General features: G+C 37.0%; 2 protein-coding genes across 2 annotated transcripts; one reads left to right on the forward strand and one right to left on the reverse strand.

Annotated features, from left to right (window-relative positions):
• Positions 1 to 1017: 1017 nt before the first annotated feature.
• Positions 1018 to 13750, reverse strand: ilrun (inflammation and lipid regulator with UBA-like and NBR1-like domains). The gene is made up of 5 exons (XM_062415924.1): positions 13445 to 13750; positions 7680 to 7834; positions 7348 to 7545; positions 6858 to 7159; positions 1018 to 4096 (listed from the first exon to the last, which is right to left on the reverse strand). The coding sequence occupies exons 1-5, from the start codon at positions 13600 to 13602 to the stop codon at positions 4061 to 4063; spliced, it is 849 nt and encodes a 282-aa protein (XP_062271908.1). The 5' UTR covers positions 13603 to 13750; the 3' UTR covers positions 1018 to 4060.
• A 3543-nt stretch (positions 13751 to 17293) lies between these two features.
• snrpc (small nuclear ribonucleoprotein polypeptide C) lies at positions 17294 to 25141 on the forward strand. Its single transcript, XM_062415759.1, has 6 exons — positions 17294 to 17344; positions 19301 to 19343; positions 19456 to 19564; positions 21805 to 21864; positions 22816 to 22920; positions 24600 to 25141. Exons 1-6 carry the CDS (start codon positions 17337 to 17339, stop codon positions 24719 to 24721), a joined length of 447 nt encoding a protein of 148 aa, XP_062271743.1. The 5' UTR covers positions 17294 to 17336; the 3' UTR covers positions 24722 to 25141.
• Positions 25142 to 26063: the final 922 nt, after the last annotated feature.

The following is a 26063-nucleotide window of genomic DNA, read 5'->3' on the forward strand; positions in this document are numbered from 1 at the left end:
GTTTTTACACCTGCAGGCATAATGAGCATTAAAACTGCATTACAACTTTCTGCATTTCTTTCTGTTTTTGTGAATGCTCGTTACTTTGTGTTACTGACAGGGTTTTAATGCTTTTAAAATTTAATGACCAAAATGTGAACCTACATATATAAAAATAGATAAGAGTGGAGAATAGTCAGCAGTCCATAGCCAACTATTTTACCAATAAACACATTTCTAGCATCCAGCACACATTCAATATTTAATGCACGTTGCTATTGTTTTCCTTTACTTAAAACAACTTTAAATAAAAGTTAAAAATAAACCGCATACACCCATTTACTGCTGTTGTGTTTATTTGCAACCTGTTAGTCTACACAATCTTCATCAAGCATGGAGCAAGAGTGTTTGCACGTTTTTGTTTTGTTTTTAAACTGTATTATGCCAACTTTGCCACCCTCTAATGCACCTGTTAAATTACACCCAACTGTGCACAAATATATTATTTCAGTTTGTTTGGACAGTTAAAATATAGTGAGGAATGTATTGGTCCCTCTCCAAGCAGGAGAAAAAAACAGTTTGAGGGCGTACAACCATAATATGGTTGTGGTTGTATGCCACAACCTAATATTTTTCAGCAGAAAATACTCTATGATCCTGTCAACTTAATTCTTACATTGTGCAGGTTTGAAATAGAAAAAAAGCAATATACAAACAAGCAGCTACACAAAAGAAGGTGTTATACAAGTCTTTGCCTGCAGGTGCCTCAAGTGCCACTTTCAGGTGCTATTAATTTCCTTTCCTGTAGGTGGCGCACTTTTCTCCATCTGCAGGTTTAAACAACTGCTGCAGTTTTTTTTTTTCTTGCTGATGGGAGTCCAGGTTGGACTGAATCTGCAGCTCTGAAAGTGCTGGCACTGCAACCCTACAGTTAGATGTACTTTCATTTATGGTTGCAATTTATGGGTGTAATTATGATTTGGTGACAGGAGGTAAAATACAGAGACAGACTCATCAAAAAAGGACAACAAGTCAGTTTCAGTGTTAATTTAATCATACAAATGCTTAATTATAGATACAGGGGGGAAAAAAAGCTTTATACTGACAATTTCTCTTCAGATAAATGTGCTATTTTAGGACTATGTAAACTTTCATCTCATCCATTCACCACCCATCTTAAACCCGCACATAGTCACACACTAAAACTAGAGAATAAATTCCAGCAATGTTCAGACTTCCTCACCATCTGTCTCTTTCTCTCTCTCACACACGTACACAGGCAAGCTCACAAAAGGGAAGAACGCACGCACGCACACACAAAAAGGAAAAAAAGAATGACGTGACTGAAAGAAGCACCGCAGAACAGTGTATACTGTTTGGGAGGAGGACTCTCAGTTGACTCTCAATACAAATAAAGCAGCGGTTCAACACAGAATGCTGGTGAGTTTTACCAATGGGTAACAACATGATCATGAAGGCAACAAACTGGGAGGAAGTTTGATAAATTAAGACATTAACTTTATTAATTATGTTTCATCTGAGACTTTTAGAAATACGCCACTTTAGAAAAAAAAAAAAGTAACACTATAATGAAGTTCCCATTTTATTGTTAAGCCCAAAAAACACGATCAAATTCATCATCTGACATAATGAGCACATCAAAGCTGATGTAAGATAAAATTATACGGTGTGATAGCAGGCAAACTGTGTAACTTGTTCTCAGATATGTGTAATCAAGAGTAACAGTCTTCATTTTTTTATGCTCAGAAATCGATGCAGCGATGAAACTGAAAATCTAAAGCTGTGGAGAATGAAGGCGATATTTGGGAGAGAAGATGAGGGGAAAAAAAACTTTCTGAAAAATGATGGTATCACAAACACACACACACACACACACACACACACACACACACACACACACACACACACAGAAAAAAAATGATCAAAAGTGGTGAAAAAGCATTGTGCAAATAGCAGTAACATAACATCAGTGCCAAAGAAAACAAAGAAAAAAAAAAAAAAAAGCTGATGCAAACCATTAAAATCTCACCACAATCAAACTTTATCACCTTTTTCTCATGTACTCAGCATATGGAGTCAAGTTATAGTTGGTCATCTGATTTTTAGCACCACCTGCTGGCTGTAAATGGTGCTTTTTTTTCTTCTTTTTTTTTTGCATCTGCAGTGTACAATAAGACAGCAAATAAATAACATCAGGTTAATTAGTGAGTCAGTTCATCCAAACAGTGAATAATCACTCAACAATACTTCAGAGGTACACGCCTAGTAAATCGCTCTCAGTACAGATGTGTTTTTTTTTTAATAGTTTCGTCATCCTTTTTGCCCAAGTAGTATACACCATTTCATGTCAGTTCAATCCAAAGAATAACCGTAACATACATCCACACACGCACGCACGCACACACACACACACACACCTAGTACACACAGACATGGAAAAATAAAATCACTCACCAGGCAAAATAGATTAAGATGGCTTTTTTCAACCCTTCCTCACACCTCACTTGCTCAAAACTCCTTCCGCTTCAGCATCTATTTAACATGAAAACCCACCCCAACAACAACAACAACAACAAAAAAGAAAAAAGAAAAGAAAAGAAAAAGAAAAAAAACACCACTTTGTCTCATGCAGTCTGAACTGGGCACCTGCAGACAGTGTGGCTGGATGACAGCGCAGATTAGTGTCTTGGTTCTCTGGATTTGTATCTTTGGGAATAGACAGGGTTCCTACACTGGGATCACACACACACGTAATTTTTTTTGTTGTTGTTTTTTTTTTTACATAAGAATGCAACAAATTTGCCCCTCATCTTTCAATATCTTTGATTTCTGAGAAAGTGATTTAAATATTAAGTATCTGATCTGTGACTAGACACTAACACTCATTTTAAGACAGATGCAAACGACGAGGAAAAACCAGGCATTTACTGTTGGTGGAGATCAATCCAAGGAGGGTTCAAGGAGGGTCCAAAACTGCTCTGTGAGGGTAAACACTGGCTACAAACTCTGAGCTATTCATGTAATATAAACCTATAGCTGCTATGTCACAACTTTTATAAACATTGGTAATGACTTATAGTCCTCGCGGTCATAATTTCCATTATTCTCAATTATACAAAAATACTTGGAAGATGACAGCAGATCACAGGTTCTCAAAGTAGTTTTGAGGTTGAGCAAAGCTTGCTGTCATTTTTTTTTTTGGAATAGATCACAAGATGTCTGAACCTTTCACAAGACAGAAGAAAGAAAAACAAATCCTATAGTTATACCAAAGCTGGGGCACATCATGGTGAACCTCAACTGTTAAAAGCAAACTTCCTGCCAACCTGCACACGTATTTATGAATGTACTTGAACTACTTCTGTTTTGTTTTTGTTTTTTTTGCAGTGATGTGAATTAAATTGAAGCTGCAGACGTGAACACTCAGCTTATAATTGAGTTAAGACATCCCACAGCATTGCCCAGCTTTTTGTAAGTGAAAGTGGTGTAAGGCTGTCATCTAGAGGAATTTGTGAATAAAAGATTACACTTTTTTTCTCTTCCAAATGAAAAATACATTCCACACTTATTCAGTCTTTCTTTTAAACACTTTTTTTCAAGGCCTCTGAATGATCTATAATCACTAGTAGCTTGTTTAGTACTCTCCGTACAGACCTGTGTAGGAACCCCAAAGAGACAGAGTATTGAATTGCCCGTTGAAGTGACGAATTGTATGTTGGCTGTTTAGGGTTGATCTTCTCTTTAATTATGCGTGTGGAAATAAAAAATAGTCGTGTGTATCTATTTTCTTTTTAAGGGTTTATAGCACTCATAAATGAAGCATTTACACATGCGCATCCAGGTGTTGATGATGTCAGATGGGATGTTTCACGGTAGCGGATGTAATCCATCACCTCACTGTAGTTTTGTGTTTCTGTGGAAAAGGGCCATGGGTTGGGGAGAGGGGTTGTCATGAGTCAATATAAAACAACTGTTCCTCCCCCCCCTCCAACTCCTCCTGCATTTAAGGACTCCTGGGGTGTTATGCTCATCATCCAAATTGGGGGAGGTCTTTGTCATTCTAGCTCTGTCCAAACGGATAGGGTCCATGAATACCCTGGGGGGAAAAAACAAGAGAAAACGTATTAAGAAGTAAAAGTACTGAAAGGGTTTTGAGTAGAGGAGTGAAAGCGAAACTGCCTATTTGCTTTGTTATGTAATTTAAAACCAAATGAAACCTGAGGGAGGGGTACCTGTATTAAAACAAACTATGTTGCTATCTGCTAAAGTATCACCGGCTGGAAAAACCTGCATAGTTTGTACTATAGGAAGCAGCTCAGTCAAAGTCTGTTTGTATTGAAGCCTTATATAAATGTCCTGACTGGCAAACAAAGCTAAGACTGCAACCATGTCAACAATAAACCAGCTAAGTCTCTGTCTTGCCCTGCCTCATCTACACGAAAACAACATTTTCTCCTCCCAAAAAACAAAGCTTTTCCAATATGGCCTACACATGTAAATCTGAAATAGAAATAGTAAACCACTTCCTCTTGGCTGATTTTCTGTGGCTGACTTACTCGTAGAGTAGGAGAAGTATCCATTTTACTGTCTAAATGTGCAGAAATAAGCTGCAACACCTGGTGTGAACGTGTGTCGTTTTTGCACCAAAACAGTGTTCGTCTAACGTCTAGTTTTCAGATTTAACCCTTTAAACAGGCAACGTGCACCAGGAGATGCAGACTCTTTAACACCCTGTTAGCATGGTTAAGGTGGTTGCTCAATTGTATGTGCCTTGAATTGGTAGAATTGAAGCTTGTGGTAGGTCTATACTTTGATAGAAATGATAAAAACTCAGTTTAGAAACTAGCATGTGTGATATTAATGACCAGGGAAAGCAAGAATGTATCACTTCTCTTTATCAAATAAAACATTCAATTGTTTGCCATTATGACCATTTTTATACCTTAATAGGGATAACATATCTTGAAAGAGATACAAATATTTTAAAAAATATATTAGGTGCAAATGAGATAACTAATCTCATTTTTCACTCCTGCCTGTTTAAGGGTTAAGTTCAGCCCCCCATCAGAGGAGATGAGCCCAAAACTGTGAATAAAGGCTCAACAGTTGTGACAGGTATGACAGCGGGTCTAACAGGGTTCAAAATTAACATTTTTGTCCATCAACGAGTGAATATTCAAATTTTACCAGCCACTCGATAAATTACCATTGTTTTGAGTGAGTAAGTGAAGCAAATCTACCAGTCATTTGCATATTTTACCAGCATTTGATTTTTGCTACTTTTGAGTTATTATAAAATCCATGGCTCAACCTGAAAATTTCATATATATCAAGTTCATGTTTTTTTCCAAGTTGTTAGTAAATTAAGGTGGACGCTGTGATGAAGGACTTTCACTCAACTGAGAACATAAACTTCCTCTTAAGAAGCTGTAGGTAGGATTTTTCTGTTGCATATCACAATGAATTGTTAATACGAGCAATGTACGACGAATAGTAGCGATACTCACATGGTGGTTTCCTCACACTTCACTGCATTACACCCTGAGCCACAGTATGTGTCATCTCTGTCATCTCACATTCATTTTTAACCACACTAGAGGCCAAATTAGGCTGTAATAATCATCACACACGACAAAACTAAATAGAACAAATAGATGAGAAGTAAGGGGGAACGTTTTGCTATTTTGGCTTCTTGTAACTAGTAGGGCACAAAAATTAAATAAAATTGGGCCTAATGGTGTTGACAAATGAAAGGCCATGTTGTTAAATAATGAAAGGAAAAAATGTCTAACCTTTATATTTGGATACAAGGTTGCTGTGAACAAAATAGCAACATTAAAAACATGCTGATGGCGTACATTAATTTGATCAGTAGATTTTGAGGTTTTCTCTCTGAAACTTAACTGTTAAGTAAATGAACATTTAGACCTGTTGGTGCCCTCGATGACACAACAGGGCTCACCAAAGTATTTACGGGGATCACGCGAGGCTCGACCAAATGCCATGGAAATCTATTAAATATTCATGTCATGATACTTCACTCTGGACCAAAGAACCATGAGCTCTGCTGCTACCGTGCCCGAAACATAACTAACCAAGCCATATAAATATTTCATATATGTTATCACAAGTAATTTAAATACAATAAGTGAGAATAAAAATGGAAAAAGAACGTACTTGGCCCGCTGTTTACAAGAGCTGGAACACCAGTCTGATCAATTTTCTCAATTAATTAACTGTTTGATTATCGATGTCAGCAACTGATGAAAAAAAGCAATTCCTCAAAGCCTGAGACGCAATCTAAAGTGTCTTGTTTTTTTCCGACCAGCAGTCCACAACCTCAAGATATTCCGTTTTTTTGTCGTAGAGAACGAAAGAAATCAACCAGAAAATATTCACATTTAAGAACATGTAATAGGAAAAATCTTAAAAAGTTGCGCAAAACAATTCATTAATTATCAAAATAAATGTCAATTAACTTTCTGTGGATCAACTAATTGGTTATTTGACTAATTGTTGCAGCTCTAAAACAGTTACTACATAAGAGCCTGAGTGAAAATCAGTGTTTTGCTAAATTTCACACGAGATAATTTCTTCACACTCTGTGAAAAGAGTCTCTGTCAAAAAAGGACACATCCACCAAAAGTCCATCATAAGTTGTCACGCCTAAATGAAGCACTTCACAGAAACACACCAGCCAATATTAACATCTATGAAACTGGGGACAGAATTCATGCTAAATACTGTAAACAGGTACGTATGTTTTTGCTTTTCTTGTCATTTTAAATTTGCCGCCACAGGTCAACTCATTTTCCCACTGTTAGAGGGTGAAACTCATAAAAAAGATGCATACATACCTGACCGTAAGTTACCACAGAGAGGTTGGTTTGGAGACCATTCGACGACCTATTTACAGCATTATGAGACAGTCCGTTTTGATCTTGCTGGATTGGCTCTTGCGTGCGTTCCCAGGCTCCGCTGGGGTCTCTGAAGCCATCAGTCGCATCGTGTTTGTTCTTCTGTGGCGAGGCGAAAGGGTTGAAGTCTCCCTCCACGTTGCGCTGGGGCTGAGTGTTGAATTCTGTCTCGAAGGAGGACAGCTGCTGGGTCACGCCGAGGAGACCTCCGACTTCTACGCTAAGAATCACCCAGATTACGTCTGCGGAGGAAAAGAGAAAGAAAAATACATGAGCTGAATAACGGATCCAAACTAATAATCTGCTAGTTGATTGGACATATTTAAAGACTTCACCTTGAGTTGTGACAAAAAAAGTGAACAAATGAATACATAAAGAAAAGAAAAGTTAGTTGCAGCCATAATAAATCACCTCACTTTATATTTCCTACCTCCATAAAATAATCCTGTGGCTGTGCACATCCTCCACTGGCCCTGGTACATGCCGGGAGCTGTGGGACTTCGCATCTGTACGCTGACATCTGATATTTCTTGGGGGTCTAGCGACTTCACCATAACCGTGTTTACATGGCCAAACTGATCCCCGCCGATGTACTTTAAACAAACCCCCGGAGGCCACGACTCTGCACCTTTAACATACGAAGAGAAGTGCAAATAAAACACAGTTCAGGAACAAAATCATGGCAGTCTAACAGTATGACACACAGTATACGCAGGGTATTTATGTGGGCTTAAGTTGTGAAGATAATGACACGTTGCACACCTGTGTTTTGTATTCTCCAGGTCTTTGTGAACGGTGTATCTGGAGGAACAGACTCTCCTTCCCCAATTGTCACATCTTCGACGAAGGACATGGATGGCGTGTTGATATTGGGACTTTCAAAGTCGTAATATGCACCGATAGCAGCCTGAAGATTCCTGTTCCAACACAAAGGGAGACGAGAGTGAGAGAGCGCGGTGTTAACATTGCCCAAATAATCCTGAGTTAGAGTCTGTATTTTATATAATCTATCAATCAATCAAAATGTATTTGTATAGCACTTTTCATACATTGTAATGTAAGACAACATGCTTTATGTAGTCAAAACAAACTAACAATCAATATCAATAAAAACAGGAACTAAGGAAACACTATCATAACTCTCATGAATCTGCAATGAGGAATCACTAGAAGTGGGATAAAACATTTACAAAATACCCAAATAAAATAAAGGGCAGTAAAAGATTAATACAAATATTTTAAAAATATTTAAAAATAAAGATGAAAAATGAAGTCACTATAGAATAAAGTGGGTAAAATCGGGAAATGTTAGGAGGGGTATTAAAAGAAAATAAAGATAATAGGAAAATAAAATATTAAAACAACTAAGAGTAAAAGTAATGAAGTAAAACCAGACATAAAATGTGGGTTATGAAGAAGAATAAAATAAAATAATAAAATAGAATAAAAAAAGAATAGTCCAAGTAGTAAAAACACAGGCTAAAATATATAATAAAAGGCAGATTAATAAATAAATTCAATTGAAAATTGATTCAGATTACAAAGGTAGGCCTTTGCCATTTGCTTTTAAAAATATAAAAAGGTAACATTATGAGTCTGCTGCTTCGTTAACTATTTAAATATCAAATGTGGCACAACACTACATTCCCAAAGATTAAATATCCCACTTAAAAATTGTGAGGCATCTAGAGAAAAATCCTGGAGATGCTTTGGTACATAATGAACAACAGAGCGACTCCAGGGACTCTGACTTCTTTTATTTTCAGTCTCTTTTATTGACACATTTTCCTGTTAGTGTGGGAAGCACTTTATATAAAAAAGGCTGCGGGTGATTGATAGATAATTAATCTGCAATATTCATTAATAATCTGCTAATAGACTCTTTTCACAGCAGACATATTGACATGGCAAAGCAGGGAAATCACAGCTGTAAATAATAACACTAACGACGGCTCTATCTGTTTATACTAATAGTCCCAATGATCCTCGTCAGTGAGTGAGTGAGCAGGACCGTTACGACTCACCTCGATGGAAAGCAGCCATCATTGATGTTATTATTAATCATTAATTTCCTGCTTCGACAAGTCAAAGTGTCTTCCATGAAAACAGGATGTTGCTCAAGTCATGTTTTAAGCATGATTGTCGTCAGGAATGTTAACAAAAAAGAAACCTACTGGTTCCAGCATACAAAATGTAGCTATATATATGCTGCTTTTCTTAGTCCTCTGTGACAGTAAATTGATTATTTATGGGTTTTTAACTGTTGGTGGGCTACAGGAAATTGTAAAAAAGCTGGTTTCCCCTTTTTTTGACAGTTTATAGAGGAAATAATTACAGCTGGAATTATTAAATAAATGTTTATGACGTGAAACATTTCCTTCAGTACGAGCACAGACTAAATAAACACCAGATACTTAAAGGGGCACATCAGCAATTTCACATTTAACTTCCATTACGTTGGTGGACTCACGTACGTTGGAGATACATTTAAAAAACAAATGGAAAAAAATAGATCAGAGTTATTATAGTTACAAAAAATAATTTAGTTAACTGAAATAAAAAATAAAAATGATGCATAATGCACAAGAAGAAGATGCTTGACCTTTAACTTACAATTTTCTAGAAAGAAGAAGAAGAAGTTCCAGGCAGAAAACGTCACAGCCCAATATGGAAAATATTGTGACTTGACAGCTAACGTAGGAACACAGCAAAACTATAATAATCCTGATCTGTATCTGGATTTCCTTTCTGGGTGAAGAAAATGTATTAAAATAAGGTGTAAAGGAATGCAGAGCACATTGTGATCTGAATACAATCAGATCAAACAGACCACACCTCGAAGAAAAAGATCCACCCGGCAAAAATTAAATGTCAGCTAAGTCATCAAGTCTTCCCTCACACTGAGTGACACCGCCTCCCTTTCACCAGGGATGTGACATGTTTGTTTGATCAGCCTCTGTCTTACTAACTCACAGATCCAGTCACACATCGCAGATAAGAAGCAAGATAACAGCAATACTTGTTATGAGATGTAAATAAAAAAGGCTCGTTGATTAGATGCCATTCTCCAGATAACCGGGGCACAGATCACATGTTGAAACCAGGTGTAGATGGATCCTTCAGCTCTTACATAAGTCGAGTAAAAACACTGAATACACTTTACATAATGCCACATCTTAGTGCTTTCCTTTAGACAAGTGGTTCCCAATCATTTTTGGGTTTGTGAACCCTTAAAAACATTGCTCCTTGTAACTGTCTTGCTCACTTATGTTTGTTTAATAAATCACCACACTTTAATATATGGGTCAGTGACAAATAAGGGTTGGCAAGATGAGTAATTCAAAAATATGTTTAAAAATAGTTTTAAAAGCAGCATCAGGTTTGTTGCAATGTACATTTTGTATTTTTGTTGTTTTTTTGTCATTTGAAATGACATTTGCATCATTTTTTACCAAAAGTAAAACTGAATGCTGAAAATGTCAAATGGTGTAACCACAAAAGAATGATACATATTAAATATTGTATCCAGCTACAGTGTATTTGGGTGTACTAATACAAATAATTACTTCATTTTAAAACATCAAATGAAAAGAAAAGTTTTTGGAGTATTTCTACATTTAAATTTTAAAGCATTTTGTCAATATTTAGCAGCACATATCCTAAAAACAATAATTTTTAAAAAATAATTAGTGACAAATGATTTAAAAAAATGTTTTAAAAACAACAACAAAAACAGTGTTGCGTTGATAAAGTGGATTATATTTATTCCACATTATAGTTCACATTTATTTTGCTGTATATAATCCGATTTTTATGAGACAATACTGGTTACACCCATTGACACTGGGTTACATCACGTGACTGACCCTTATACATACAATGAGAGGACATGAAAGATCACTCGGACTAATTGATGAGCACCTGAGTTAATACAAAAACGGTAGGCGTCACCTGTCAGAATTATATAATATATGAGAATCGGAAAGAATAGAAAAATATCAAAATGGTAAAATACATTAGATAAGCAATACAATTAAAGATATGATGTAATTTGATCAATAAATATGATCTATAAATATCTAATTAAAATGAAGCATTTGCTACTTGTGAAGCTTGTGAAAACTTAATTTTCCTTTCAAGACTTTTCCATTTTAAGGATTTTTTTCACCCCATTTACACCTGAAGTTAACCTGCGATCTGTATGTAAATGTAAGGTGTTAGTAAATGCCACATTTAGAGGTATTCAGGCAGGCTTTGTGATCAGCTCTCAGCCAGACAATGCAATCCATACAAGCGTGAGAGCATTCACGAGGAAAACAATTGTTCCAGTAAGTTGAAAGTCTTCACTCCGCCTTTTCCTGCCAGCGAAGCAAAGCATGACACATAAAAGATACAAGATGTAGCATTGACTAAAAAGTCTTCTCTCATAAAAAAGTAAATGATATCCAGTCATGGCTGCAGTTTCCTGACCTGGGACGTCCACCAGGTCCACCTAGCTAATTTGCAGACCCACTGAAAAAAATGCTGGGTATCGTTAAAAAAATTACGATACCAGTACCAATTCAAGTACCCTTAAAGTGATACTGATACCAATTGAGTACTCCCTTAGAAACCCATCATGTGAATTGCATTGAATGTCACCACTGCTGGCATTTTATGGCATCTCGGCTGCTGAACTGCTTAGCGCGCTGACTCAAATTCACTGTGACTTCACCACTACAGACGGTCGTAGCTGCGTCGGCAGTGGGCCAATCACATGTGGCGTTAACTCGATGAAAACTTGCAATGATTGGCTGCGAGCAAGTCCGTACAAATAGTCATATTTTCTAACTCTGGGTGCGAAAAAACTGCATTTTAATCTTCACTATATTATATTTATATATTCTCACTTTATACCTCTGCAATAACAATCTCGGCACAGGTCTATTATCATTTAACATCAATATTACGTATTTGCTTTTGTACATAATGTTACTATTATTATTCACTATATTTTTTACTACTATTGTTTTATTATTATTGTATTTGTACTCACTTATCATTCATTGTTCTTTATTCTTTTTATTGATGCTTTTTTACTGTCCACTTTGCTGCTGCAATATTTTAAATTTCCCCATCTTGGGACTAATAAAGGAATAGCTCATCTTATCTTAAAAAGATCGATTGCAGGTATCGTTTGACAGGTGATGTTTCGATACTGCTTGGTATTGATTTATTTTGGTCGACACCTTAAAAAGGTGTCAAGTATCGATACCCAGCCCTACTGATAAGATGTCATTATCCAAATAAACATCACAGGTATAATTCCAGGTGAAAACTAAGGTGTGTATCTAAGAAAAAGTCAAAAAAAGAGTTCATTTGAAGTTTGACATAATGACATGACATGAGATAATTTTTATATACCAGATATATCTCATTTTGGATTATCCCATTACACATTGGGTGTCCAGACCCATTAGACTCTCTCCACCTGGCCCAAGCTAAGCTAAGGTACACCCTAATGACATCATTAGGGGGCTATTTTCTCAGACTTGAGGAGGACATTATGTGGCTGTTTTTGAAGGCTGGGTAGCACTAACCATGACCATTAGGCTCTTTTGAGTGTGTGTGTGTGTGTGTGTGTGTGTGTGTGTGTGTGTGTGTGTGTGTGTGTGTGTGTGTGTGTGTGTGTGTGTGTGTGTGTGTGTAAAATTGGTGAGTTGCTCCTTTAGGGGAATGTGACTCTTATTTAAGCCATTACATGCTTACTACTTGAAGACAAGACAGAAATGCCTGAGGGACGGCCTGATCCTGAACCCAAAATAATAAATAAAAAAAGAGCTACTGGTGCTCAGAAGGGTTTTCCTCTTGAGATGATATACTGACTTTTTATTTATCTGCTTTGTGAATTCATATTAACGAAAGAAAAAGGGGGAAAAAGACAGTTTCAGTAAGTGGACAAAACCCCAAAAAACTATCAGGTGATTTCCAGACTTGATTCACACAGTCAGTGTGACACAGGAGTACTGAGAACATGTGAATTTGTTTTGGAGTGGGTGGTGGGTGCTCCTGTGATTCATATTCACACACACAGAGAAAGAGAGGGGGTCTTGATCAATACCCACTTGTTGTCACACTGATTGATCGATCAAGATTGGTTGCGTCATGATCAGAGTAACGTGGTGCTGCTTTGAGTTGAGTCTTCACGGTTTTTAACTATTGCGTAATATGGCTGATACTCAACACTGAGGGCTTTAAATTAGCCACACAGCACATGTTTATGGTTATTATTTCAGCTGTCTAAAAACTCGCAGTGGGGACAAACTTTAGCTTTTTTTTTACTTCCGTTTGCCCCCCCTCCTTTGAAATAATCATTATGAGTTAACTTAACTGCCCCCCTCCCTCCCCCTTTTCCCTGTGAATGAAAGATGAAGAGCAGCTAAGTTACGAATGTTATTAAATGTTATTCAAACTAACAAAGCTAATTATGTGGCGTCATGTTGCTGTTGCTGTCCCACCACAGGCCCTCCCCTCATCCCCGGACTCACCAGTTGGTCATGTCCAGGAAGAAGGCGCAGCCGGCCGGGTTGAGCTGGAAGCCGAGCAGCCTCTGAAACTCCGAGATGAGGACGTCCTTGTCGGTGGTGCCCATGCAGCTGAACTTCTGCATGAGCTCCGCGTCCACGTCCATGTCCGTGCCCTCCATGGGGGGTGGCGGGTGTCCCGTAGCACGGAGACCAGACCAGGGGGGTGTAGGGGGGGAAAGGGAGGGTGGTGGTACGGGGGATCCTCTCTCAGTTTAGTCCGAGGCCTGGTCCTGGTCCAGCCATAACAACCAGCTCAACAACAACAACCGTCAGTGCGCATGGCACGACGGAGGGGGGGTGAGGTTTGACGTCGGAACAGCCCGCGCGTCACCTTCTCCAATCACGTAGAGGGCGTCGACGTCATCTGTTGCTATTTGCAGCCCCCCACTTTTCATTGGTTTGTCAATGAAATCCAAGATTGCAGCTCAGCAGCATCTGATGCATCACACCATTTGATGCATGCCAGATAAAAAGCAATAACATAAAATAAAATAAAATGCACTGCCCACACAAGATAGAAATATGCATGTATACACATAAATTCATAAAATCAACACCCTACATGGTGTCAAAAGCCATAGAATATAAGAGCAGCAATACGAATAAAGAACAATAAATATTAAGTACCAAAACATAAGAACAATAATAGTAAAAATATGTAATAACGATAATCGTTATTTACAAGAGTAATATTGGCATTGAGTGGTAATATACCAGAGGTGATATTCTTATTGCACAGATTAAAGTGAAATAAATATATATGTATACCATATGAATATTGCACACAATTTAAATTATTAGTATTGTCCGTAGACATGAAATACCAATATTGCAGAGTATTTGACATTAAATTGCAGTGTGTCCAATTGTCCATATCTGATGTAGGGGGGGCCTTCAGGGGGGACTTTTCATACCTACCATCAACCTTCAGACTGTACAACACCACAGCTCCCAGTACCTCCCACTGATGCTGTCCTTACTATGTTAATCCCAGGAACACTGCACATGTGTACATAATTTCAGGAATTTCTGCATATTGCACATTTACATATATATTGCAGATTTATATACGCAGAGATTGTTTACTGTATATAGTATTTCATTTTACTTATTTAATTTTATTTTATTTTATCTTATCACTTTCACCCTTAAGCTGCTACTTTTTTTCCACTGTACTGCTGTGTCAATTTGAATTTAATAAAATTAATACAATTTAAATAACCTTAACCCTAATCCTACCTTCCCGCAAGGAGGATCAATAAAGACACATCTTATCTTATATTATCTTATCTTATCTTATCTTATCTTATCTTATCTTATCTTATCTTATCTTATCTTATCTTGACTTATGTTATCTTATCCCCTTAATGTTATATTTGCACATCTGTGATTTTTGATCTAACGTGGCGTGTTACATTAAAGCAACTTATTTCTTTATTTATTAAAAAAAACTCTAAAACACTGGCTCAAACAACACCAGAGCTGCAGTCATAACTAAAACTTGATTTTCTGTGGATATCACCATCAGACTCTAGTGTGGACAATGCTTTTACTCACTGTTTGTATTAATCATGCGTTATTTATAGTTCATAATGTAATTTTTTTTAAAATGTGTATTTCTTTCTCTATTTTCTCTTTTTTTGCTTGGCTAAGTTGTTGACCTTAAATGTCGATTGATGTGTATTGTCCTTGCCAAATTATTATTTATTGAACACTGCATATACTGTTTACCGTCCATATGACGCCCATATTAACACTTTCTTTAATCATTGCTCCTGTTCATACTGGGTATTAAAAGATCCTCTTCAAATGCTCTTTCAATGTAAGTGATGGGAGCCAACTTCCACAGTCCTCCTTCTGTGCAAAAATCTATTTAAAAGTTTGTCTGAAGCTAATATGAAGCTACAGCCGTCTAAATGAGTCAAATCAACTGGATATCTTTCAACGCTACAGTCTTTGTAGTCCCCCTTCTTGTCACTATACTTCCATTGCAGCTCAATAGGGAATTTTAAAATGTATTTTGTGACAAAAATTCATTTAAAAGTTTATCTGAAGCGTATATGAGACTTCAGCAGTCTGAGTTCATATCAAGTGGATATCTGCCACATTTACAGTCTTTTTAGCATCCAATTGCCTCTTTGTGTTTCCTTGGACTGTGTCTCCCTGTGGAAACACTGTCCTGTTCGATTGTGGTGGAAGTATAGTAACAAACAGAGGGACTACAGCAGTAACATGCTGCTTACACACTGATGTTGTCATGTTGATGCCATATATAATCAGTCAGATGGACAAATTGTGTACTTTTACTTCAATATTTGAAATACATATACTTCATGTTTACTGAGGATTTTTCATGCAGGACTTGTATTTGTAATTGAGTATTTTTTCATTGCTGTATCGGTACTTTTACTTAAGTCAAGGATCAGAATACTTCTTCCACCACTGAGGATGTGTTTCTGGTATTGTATAGCATATTTATATCAGTGAAGGTAGACTAATATTTTGCACCAACACTATTATATAACATAATCACATAATAAAGCTCATCATTGCCACAAACTACAGCCACTCAAGTGGCAATGAAAGTGAAACTGTTTTCACATCCATCTGCTCAAAGTAGAAAGTTTCTCTGGTCCTAGTAAACAAATTATTACTGTTGAAAATCTGAGTTTAAAACATGTTTGGAGGAGATCTTTAAGATAAACCCAAGGCATTACTGATTTGTAGCTGTAAGCTGTAAGATACTTCATATGCAAGTCATAATCAGTATACCAGAACTTTAAAGATCATGGCATGTTTTAAAACATATAAGTTGTGTGTGATATGTATTTTTAAAGTTTAAGTTAACTGTTTCAAAATTCTCAAAATTGCACCTGCTCTTTCTCCCTCATTGGAAAAGCCAGAATTTAGGGATATGCAAATATTTTTCAATTAAAATTCTTAATTCTGGATGCAAGATGCCTCCTACTTCACTGAAAAGTCCATTGTTAGTGTATGTTCACTGGAGGTTTCTAGAGTCCACATCACACTGGTCAAAGTTGTTTACTGGACCATGAATCCAATAATTCTTGTATGTACACCTCTTAGAGTCAGATTTAAGGTGAGTGCAAAGGTGCAACTTTTTATTGATAGCTACTGTTAGAATCAACTTTAGACCTTTAGACCTTTCTGTTACTATAGTGCCATATTTCTTTATTATTGGTACTGAATATTGGTCTAGTAGAGATTTTTGAGTAATACTAGTTCACTTACATACAATTGTGAATGCATGGGTTTTACTTACTAAAGGAGCATTTTTATATTGAGGTACCGTCACTTTTACCTCAGTAAAATATACTTCTTCTACCACCATTTATTTGCTATGGAATCCCATTTCAGACAATGCGATGAAAAAAAAAAGTATGCAAGTCATTATAATAAGAAAAACTCTCTAAAATAATGAGAAACTATCTCAAAATAATGATTTATCTTATGACTTATTAGTATCTCATTTTCTTTCTTTTTGAGAAAGTTTCTCATTATATTGACTTACAGGATCTTTTCTTTCATCACATTGGTGGAAATGGGCTTCGATAATTTGATGCACTTATGTTCAGTTAGAATGAATAGACATATATCTGGGAATATTAACTTGATTTGACTAATTTGGATGGTTGAAGCTTCATGTTAGCTTCAAATAAACTTTAAAATTCATTTTCACACAGTATAGGTACAAACAAACAGAACCTGTGTAGTATAATATGTTATGTTAAACCGGTGTGAGGCGGAACCTTTGGTCTGCAGGTCTCATATCTGGTGGGAACATTTATCGTGAACACCGGAATCGCGCTCGCGGCGGAGGAAGGTTTGAAACATGCCGAAGTAAGTTCACATAATCTTTCTTTTTAACGCTTAATCTTTGTCTTACACCTTTCATCAGAATCAATAACTGTTTATTTTGCATCGAGAGACACATTATGTTAAGATACACTCTGAATGTGATGAAACAGACCCGCTTTAGTGCTTCTGAGCGTTGTGAGCTTTGTTTGGGCTCTGTCTACTTGCTGGAACAAACCACGACGTGAATATGACTTACCAGCAAATATTCCCCCCAAAAAGACAACTACAGCACCTTGATATCAAATAAATCTACCAGCTATAGTTGTAATTAGGCATTATAAGAGAGCTGGTTTACGATTGAAGATCTATTTACTCTCCTGTTCTTGAGTTTTCGACCACACCACATGATCCGCTTCATATGATTGTTCTCTCAGATGTGATGTGACTGAGGATGATCAAACTTTCCATGCTTTTAAGTATCTCTGGGTCTTCTCTCAGCTCAATATTTGTCTTTATAAACAATATTGTCAACCCTGGGTCCTTTGTGACTCTGTATACTAACATTGTAGTATGGCTTGTTTCCAGGGATTAGAGCAGATCATACTGAGTGTTTATGAAGCTATGGAATGAAATCAAATGTGGAGTAATATTTGGTTTATTTCCAAGGTGAAACTGCAACGTGTCGTTATGCAGCTGCAGAGCACATCTCATCTCATCAAAAGAAGTAGCTGTAACTCACAAAGAAGTTATGAATTTGTGTTAAAAAATGTCAGGTTTTAAAACTAATTTGACTAAAAATGTTTAAGGTTAGTCCCAAAACAACAGCCCAGATTTACACTGAAGCAGGGTTTCTTGCCTGCTGTTCCTTACAGGTGGTGATATGGACAGAATCAAATATCACAATATATTTGACTGTATACCTCTATGGATATTTTGACAATATTGATTGGATGACTGTTGGTCGCTTTCACTAAATATTTATACAATGACATTTTGATGATAGTCATCAGTAATGTGGATATAATGAGTAAGTGGATAAAGGCAGATAATATAACAGTCTGTTAAACTCAGAAAATTACATCAGTTTACTGTAATGCAGCCTTTAAATGCAGGTAAAGACAACACTTATCACGATATCGATATAATATAGATTTATTGCCCATCCCTACTGTTCATACTGGCCATTAGAAGATCCGTTTTATAATGAACTTACAATGTAAGTGATGGGGATAATCCTTGTGTGCAAAAATGTATTTGATGCTAATGTGAAGCTTCAGCTGTTAAAATCAAGTCATTATCTTTTTAAAGTTACTGTCTTTTTAGTGTTGAAGTCCCTCTTTTTGTTACTTTACCTCCACTACAGCTGAATAGGAAACATCTGTCCATCAGGACATTAAGAGGGACTTTTTGTTTATTTTAACTGTGGAAGATATCAACTTCATCTCAAACACTCAGACAGTTGAAGCCTTGTATTATCTTCAGATAAAATACACTATTGCTCAAAACGCGGAGGATCCCCTATAATGGTCAGTATGAGCAGGAGGATTGATTACAGCGAGCATTTGAATGCTGTTTTAAGGTCAACTTGAAAACTTGTGAACTGTTCTGGGTGAAGATGTGTAAAATATATAGACAGTCAGCTTTCTCAGAACTATGCGCCCCTCGTGTTTATTAATGGGATGACAAAATATTATAAACATCCTTCGGTATAATGCACTCCACCACCAACCATTATCACCTCAATAATAAACATAAAGTAGAATTATCACCTTTCTGAAAAATGTCAATAAACACTGAAACTATATAAGCTGTAAAAGTAGAATTTATGGCAGAGTTGCTGTTTTGGATTGAATTATATTGCACAGGCATTCCTAATAAAGTGCTCGGTGAGTTTTTATGTATATATAATGTAAAGTATATTGTTTGAGAGTAGGTTGTGGCTGCAGCTCTGGATTTGTAACACTACTGTAACTCTTTTTTTATATTACTATTCGACAGGTTTTACTGTGACTACTGCGACACCTACCTTACACATGATTCGGTAAGATATTTGTTTCTATCACATGCTTAATTGAAAACACATTAAAGAACTGATTGTGTCTTTGATGTATTTTGCTCCTGTTAACTTTTATTCTACTCTGCGTCTGTTCCAGCCGTCAGTGAGGAAGACACACTGTAGCGGTCGAAAACACAAAGAAAATGTGAAAGATTACTACCAGAAATGGATGGAGGAGCAGGCTCAGAGCTTGATCGATAAAACAAGTAAGTTAATTAATTGTCTTAACAGTTTGATGCAGGAGTGAAATTACTGCATTATTTTGTTTGAAGGTTTCTTGTCCTGCTCAAAGGAATGTGTTTATGTTTTACTTAAAGCTGCAACAATTAGTCAATTATTTAATAGACAGAAAATGTATTGCAACAATGTAGATAATCTTAGGAGACTGAGGGACACAGTTTTTCTGTGAATTAACTGAAACTAAATCAGCAGATTAAGCAGAGCAGAAGAATTATGACAAAAAAGGGGCATTAAAAATCACTCAAGGTAGGTTTGAGAAGTAAAAGGTCTTTATATCAGTGGGCTTGTTCCTTCAGTTATGGAGACAAAAGAAATGAACTTTGTTTTTTTGTAGCTCACTGAAATAAATGCTTTAACTTCACACTAAACCTACCCGGAGTGCCTGAACATGGCTTTTTTTTATGCCTTTTTGGTTTTTGGCTCATAATCTTTCCTCTCTCCTGACTATTATTCCCTTCCATGAGCACCGGTGGTTTGAGTTACACCAGCAGCGACCCTGTTACTTCTCTCTTTTACAAATCGGCAGATTAATCAATGATGAAAATGATCGTTTGCTGCGGCCGTAGTTTCACTACTTATTGACAGAGTTCCTGCGGATCCTAAAAAAGTCTTTAAATGATATAGAATTTCAGCCCATTACAAGTCTTATTTTTAATTATGGTAGGTCCTAAATTTTGAGGTGCTGCCTAGTTGCATGAGAAATATGTCCCCACATGATTCACTCATTTATATGGTTTGGTCTTTGGAGGTGATTAGTCCATATCTTTCTTTTTATGGTAATATTTCAATCAGTTCTTCACAGGTAACAGGATTAAAGAAGTATACAAAACAGTACAGATGATGCTCAACAGCTAAAGACAGTTAGTCAGGGGAGTTCAGAGGAGACACAAAGTCTCTTCTTTCTGATTGTTGCTAGAATCTGTATAATGAAGTTTTTAGAGCAATAACAGTCAACAAATGACATGAGGAAGAGGAGCAGACGTATAATTTGGTGACCGCTTAGCCGGTGTTAAAAGATAAATAGACTGTTAAAATGGATAAAAGGAAATTACCAAATCCAAGGAAATTGTAATTATAGTTCTAGATTAAAATGTCTTTTTTCAACAGAGTTTTAACAAATGTAAAGTGTAACAGTGGGACACAGCTCATTGCATTTGACCGTAGTTTCATTACTTTGAAATTTTACATATGATTGTTATCTGGAGATGCAGAAATTCACATAAAAATATCTCCATTCATATTTTCAAGTTGATTTTACACATAAAGCTCAGCCCTCATTTTACTATGGAAAGGATATTAACTTTTCTCTGTCAAGGTCTTAAAAATGTCTTAAAAGCATTAAATGATATTTCAGAAAGTGTGCAGCAGCCTTGATTGAAGAGGCTTCTTCAGTTCACGACTGAAGTTTTAGATTTCCTATTAACTGAATGACTGAGAGTCTTTAAAGAAGTTTAGCTGAGTGGATGGTGTGACTGGGGTTGTTACGGCTTTGAAATGTGGACTTCAGTGGAGTCGGCTCATCAGTCAGGATACATCACATGTGTGCAGCAAGTTCAACTTGAATATGAAAGTGACCTCTAGTGGCAGTTACATATTACTGAGGGTTAATTTAGTGGTGCAGTTAACCGTTCAGACTCCAGATGTGAGAACAGCACTCTTGTTATTTTTTTTTTATATTCAGCACAGTGGTTTGATGTGTACAGTAAACTTGGTGTTTAGAGTAAAGCCTGTCACGCAGCCCACACCAGTCATGCTCAGGCACATGTGTGGGATATCCAAAACTCTGCTTGCTATGTTCACTGGCTTACTGGAGCCCCCTCTGAGATTACAAACCACTAATCCAGACGAGGGCTGCAAAGCCAGTGTAGAAGTGGAGCGTAGTATTGTCCGCCAAAAAAGATGTTGTTTTGAGAGACTAAATTCTCCCACGCAAACAAAAAGAAGTTACACATCCTTTGAGCATGTCGGGAATGTACTTTGTTATTTCAGAAGTGACACTTGATTCATCACTAATAGTTTAACATTAGCATAGCTTTTTTAACCGTACTACACCCGTTTCCCTTTTGTTTTCCCTTTTTTATTGTTTGCTCTCCATGCATGGCTGCATTTTAAACGCACAAAAGACACAACAAGATCGGCTACTGTACATTATTGATACAGTACATTAAATATTTGTGCACTCATGTTTTGTCTCCTCTCTCAACAGCGGCTGCGTTTCAACAGGGGAAGATTCCTCCCACACCGTTCCCCGGTGGCCCTCCCCCCGGTGAGTCCATCGTCTTTTTCAGCTCGGCACTAATTCAATTAACTAAAGCGTAACACGGACACTGGATCTTTTTTAGAGTAAGATTCACACTAATGTGAAGGGGGGGTGGAAAGCTGTCGACATCCTGCTCTATTTCAAGGTCCATTCAAATGCATTTCATTAGAATAACAGAAGCTTTATGTTCCTTAAGGAGTACAAGTGACTGCTAATTTAAATACCTACCATCTGCTCATTATACGGCCCTAAATAGAATCTTTTTTTTTTCTCTTTACAACCTGGGTGTTTTGTCTTTTAGCCATCATTCCTCTTTGTTACAGCCTCTATATTCCTGAGTATATCAGGATGTGGTGGCTCCGCTGAAATGAAGGCAGACATTAATATTATATTCAAACTGTCCATTGAATTTCAATCGAATGTAAATAAGCAGCATTCCAAGTTTATTAAAATTGTCTTGTTTTCTTGCTCTTTGATTGATTTGAGTGATTTTTCAAAGAGACCACCAGGCAGAGCTCCACGGAGACCAAATCCCTGGTGGCTATGTTTCGCTGGTGTATCAATCAAAATAAAATAAAAAAATTGCAAAAATATTAAAGTGTCAAGGGGCACTGTCTGAAATAATGACAACAAATGCTCAATTTGGATTTAAAAAAAAAAAAGCATAAAAGTTTACAACAATTTCTGCTAATTTGCTTGTAGCTAAATATGACCCACTTTTGGAGCAGTGTTTGCAGAAATTGACTTTTTTTCAAATAGTGTTGAATAATTTTGTTTTCCACTCAAATGTGTCTGATAACTGAATAATTTTAGATGAGACTTTTAAACAGGTGCATGTTTTGTTTAGTCAGAGAAGCCAAACTCGGTTTAACTTTATTGTAATTATCTAATTAATGTATGTACGTGATTCCTTGTATCACACAGATTGAACTCTAACATTTACTGTTATTAATATAGGTGGTCCTCCACGTCCAGGCATGCTCCCAACACCACCCATGGCAGGCCCTCCTATGATGCCCATGATGGGACCTCCACCTCATGGAATGATGCCTGGCGGTCCGGGTAAGAAACATTTTTCTCTGGAAAAACTGCGTTACTTTGGAATTTGGTTCACTTAAAGCAGCGGCCACCAATCATGTTTTAGGTATCTCCCCACTCAAACACACCTGATTCTAATTATGAACTCGTTATCAAACCCCTTGACGAGCTTCAGCTGCTTGATAATGAGTTCATAATTAGAATCAGGTGTGATAGAGTAGCGTGGGGAGGGACACAAAAAGTCTTCAAATCCTCACGTCTAAGAAGCTGCAACAATACATGTTTGGCATGTTTCCTTTAAAAATTACTAAAACTACTATTTAATTAATAATCTAATTTGCATATGACAAAAATAACTCTAAAACAACAAAACATGAATCACTTGTTTCAAATCATGTGAATCTACTGTACGAACCCAACTTCTAGTCATCTTCATTTTCATCTTCACTACGATCTACGAGTCCACACCCAGCTCTATAAGTATCCCGTTGAGCCGCTCCTCCTTGGTGCTCACAACACAACACTGTGTTTATTCTCATCTATTTGATAAACTGACTGACAGTTTTTACGTCTTCAAGAAGCCTGTCAGGGTTTTTTGATTTCCACCACATCCTAGCTTCCATTTGGGTGACATCCTTCCTCTCCCATTTCTTCTGTATTGATACACTCCAAACCTATGTGAGTGAATTATATCAAAAATATAAACCACAGGTAAAATGTATAATGTGGGAAAACTTATTTTATTTTTAAAACCTGATTTGGGGCATCTGACATTAGTTTGCATAATAGGACAATGGCAAAAAATACAAAAGCGTTCTGGGACATTATGAACTGAAAATGACCGTGTGAGGCTGAGACATAGCCAACATTTTCCTCATGTGACACATACATGACATCATTGCCTGTTTGAGTGTGTGTTTGCCGTGCGTCTTAAAGATGGCTCTGCTGTGTAAAGCACAATGTAAATAACGATGATTCATTCATTCGTTTATTCATTAAGCCCGCATTCGTCTGTGTGACGTAGATGGAAACTGCAGCGCTTTCAATGGACTTTTTAATACTTACTGCACAGTCGTCAAGTTGGTGTTTTCCGAAGAGGAAGTCTTAATATTTGTCTAAGACTAAAGATGACTCTCTGCTCTTTGCACGATAGGATAAAACCTCTCAGTCAGGAGAACACACACACACACTCACAGACTGTTGTATACAGCATGTGTGGGCAGCACTAACACAAACAAACAGGCACGTTTCTCTGTCATCATGCTCACGTGGTTTTAAAACAGGGGCTAGTGGTTGCAAATGTACACACATAGCGAATCATGATTTGTTATTAGACTCAAAAAATAATACAATAAAGTAGCCGGCTGGACTTAAATGAGTAGTTGGCTGTTTGGCTGTAGTAGGCTGTTTGGCTGCAGCCGACGCTTATGGAAAGCTCGGACACAAAAGGTGAGTAACACCCAATGAAAATATAACTCTTGTTTGTTCACATGAAAACTCAACGGTGCACCTTTTTTAAGACTAGATCAGAAAACATGAAGAGAAAGAGATTTAAGCCCATTTAAAATAAACAGGCATTTTAATGAGTTTTAAATACACCAATAGGTAAGCAGTTTAAGGCTTCACTCTGTATGTGTGTTTGTGTATAAATCTGTATTTAAGCTCTGTATCTAAGCTCTGTGTCACTGCACTGTGTCATTTAGGAGGCATGAGGCCACCAATGGGAGGACCCATGCAGATGATGCCAGGACCACCACACATGATGCGTCACCCTCGTCCAATGATGATGCCAGTGAGGCCAGGCATGATGCGACCAGACAGATAAGACAGAGTGCATTTTCTCCGTTCTTTGCTACCATGAACAGACACTGTCGAGTGAGGACACTTGGATTAACACTTGGATTTAATAATGCAACTTTTTAAATTCTCATCCTCTTCAACCTGCCGGATGTAATTATATCATTTTTTTTGTGTAATTACTTTTAATTTTTGCCTGAATCTTGGTATTTATTACTATTCAACTTATTAGAATACATTTCTGATCCCTGTTTCAAAAGCCCTTTTTTTTAATCCTCCTCTGTTAGTGTCAAGTATAGAAGATCTCTCACTTTGACTTACTGTTCAACACACACATTTTATAGAGCGTCTTTGATTTTGACAATATTTGTTACTATATTGTTTGTTTTTAGGTTTTAATTGTTTTTGTTATGTTTCATTGCATTTCTTTGAGGAATAAAGTGGTGATTTCAAACCTGTTTCTGTTGGGTTTTTTTTAAAGACACTACACCTTGTCACAGTTGGGTTGGGTTGGGTTGAAGCTGAGATTATGTGACCACAAAACTTTATGTACCAATCAAGATGATAGCAGGTGCAACAAAACTTAACAGGAGAGAGCGCGACCCACCCAAAGAGTCTTGAGGTGTAATTGGGCAACATACATGACTCCACTTCTGTGGGTAGACTATGGGTTTGAAGGGGAATTCATTCAGAAAACGTGTTGAGAATTGATCTAACTTTTTAAAGAAGTCATGTTAGATATTTTTTGAACTAACCATCTCCAAATGTGGCTTTATATTTAATGGACAGACATGAAAGTGGTATCGGACATCTCATCCAATTCTTAGCAAAACTAAATGCATTTCTCACATGTCAAACTTTAAGCCGCTGTGCAGAGTCAGTTGAATGTTGGGGATGTATGCTGTTAAAATTGCTTCTGAAGTTCAGGAATTCCCGTAGTTGGTAAACGATAATGTTTTTCAAGTGCATTCCCTGTTGTTAAGTTGACACCAATTTCACACACCAAAGATTTTGCAGGTATCATCTTATGAAAATGGTTGTTTAATGTCATCTGTGGCTCTGAAGGAGCTTAAACCTGAGAATATTATGTAATTTTGGTCTCAGAGGCTGTAGAGTTGCATTGTGTGACATGTAGCATCATGACCTAGACATTAAAATGAGACTATCTCCGACTGTGTGGAGTTGCAACACTAAATTACTAGAGTGCCCTTTTAAAACACATTCTGGTGTCTTGCCAGAACATGGTTTATACTGGCAAGAGACTTTTGTTGCCTGTAATGGCTCCTCTCTCTCTCCCGGTTTCTTGTCTGTATCTTCAATATCAGTCTTTCCAGTACAAACGTAAAAATGTGTCAAACTATAAGGTGTTA

Source organism: Scomber scombrus, chromosome 3 (assembly GCF_963691925.1).
Source record: "Scomber scombrus chromosome 3, fScoSco1.1, whole genome shotgun sequence".
In the NCBI taxonomy this organism is placed as follows: Eukaryota; Metazoa; Chordata; class Actinopteri; order Scombriformes; family Scombridae; genus Scomber; species Scomber scombrus.

What these genes read in the sequence shown, in the direction of transcription:
- ilrun (XM_062415924.1), bottom strand. Translation starts at nt 13,602, where the DNA reads ATGGAGGGCACGGACATGGACGTGGACGCGGAGCTCATGCAGAAGTTC. An exon ending in TTCCTGGACATGACCAACTG is followed by an intron (nt 7,835 to 13,444) that starts GTGAGTCCGGGG and finishes GTGTTGGAACAG; the next exon opens with GAATCTTCAGGCTGCTATCG. An exon ending in CTGTGGTAACTTACGGTCAG is followed by an intron (nt 4,097 to 6,857) that starts GTATGTATGCAT and finishes TTTTCCCCCCAG; the next exon opens with GGTATTCATGGACCCTATCC.
- snrpc (XM_062415759.1), top strand. An exon ending in GAGCTTGATCGATAAAACAA is followed by an intron (nt 19,565 to 21,804) that starts GTAAGTTAATTA and finishes CTCTCTCAACAG; the next exon opens with CGGCTGCGTTTCAACAGGGG. An exon ending in AATGATGCCTGGCGGTCCGG is followed by an intron (nt 22,921 to 24,599) that starts GTAAGAAACATT and finishes TGTGTCATTTAG; the next exon opens with GAGGCATGAGGCCACCAATG.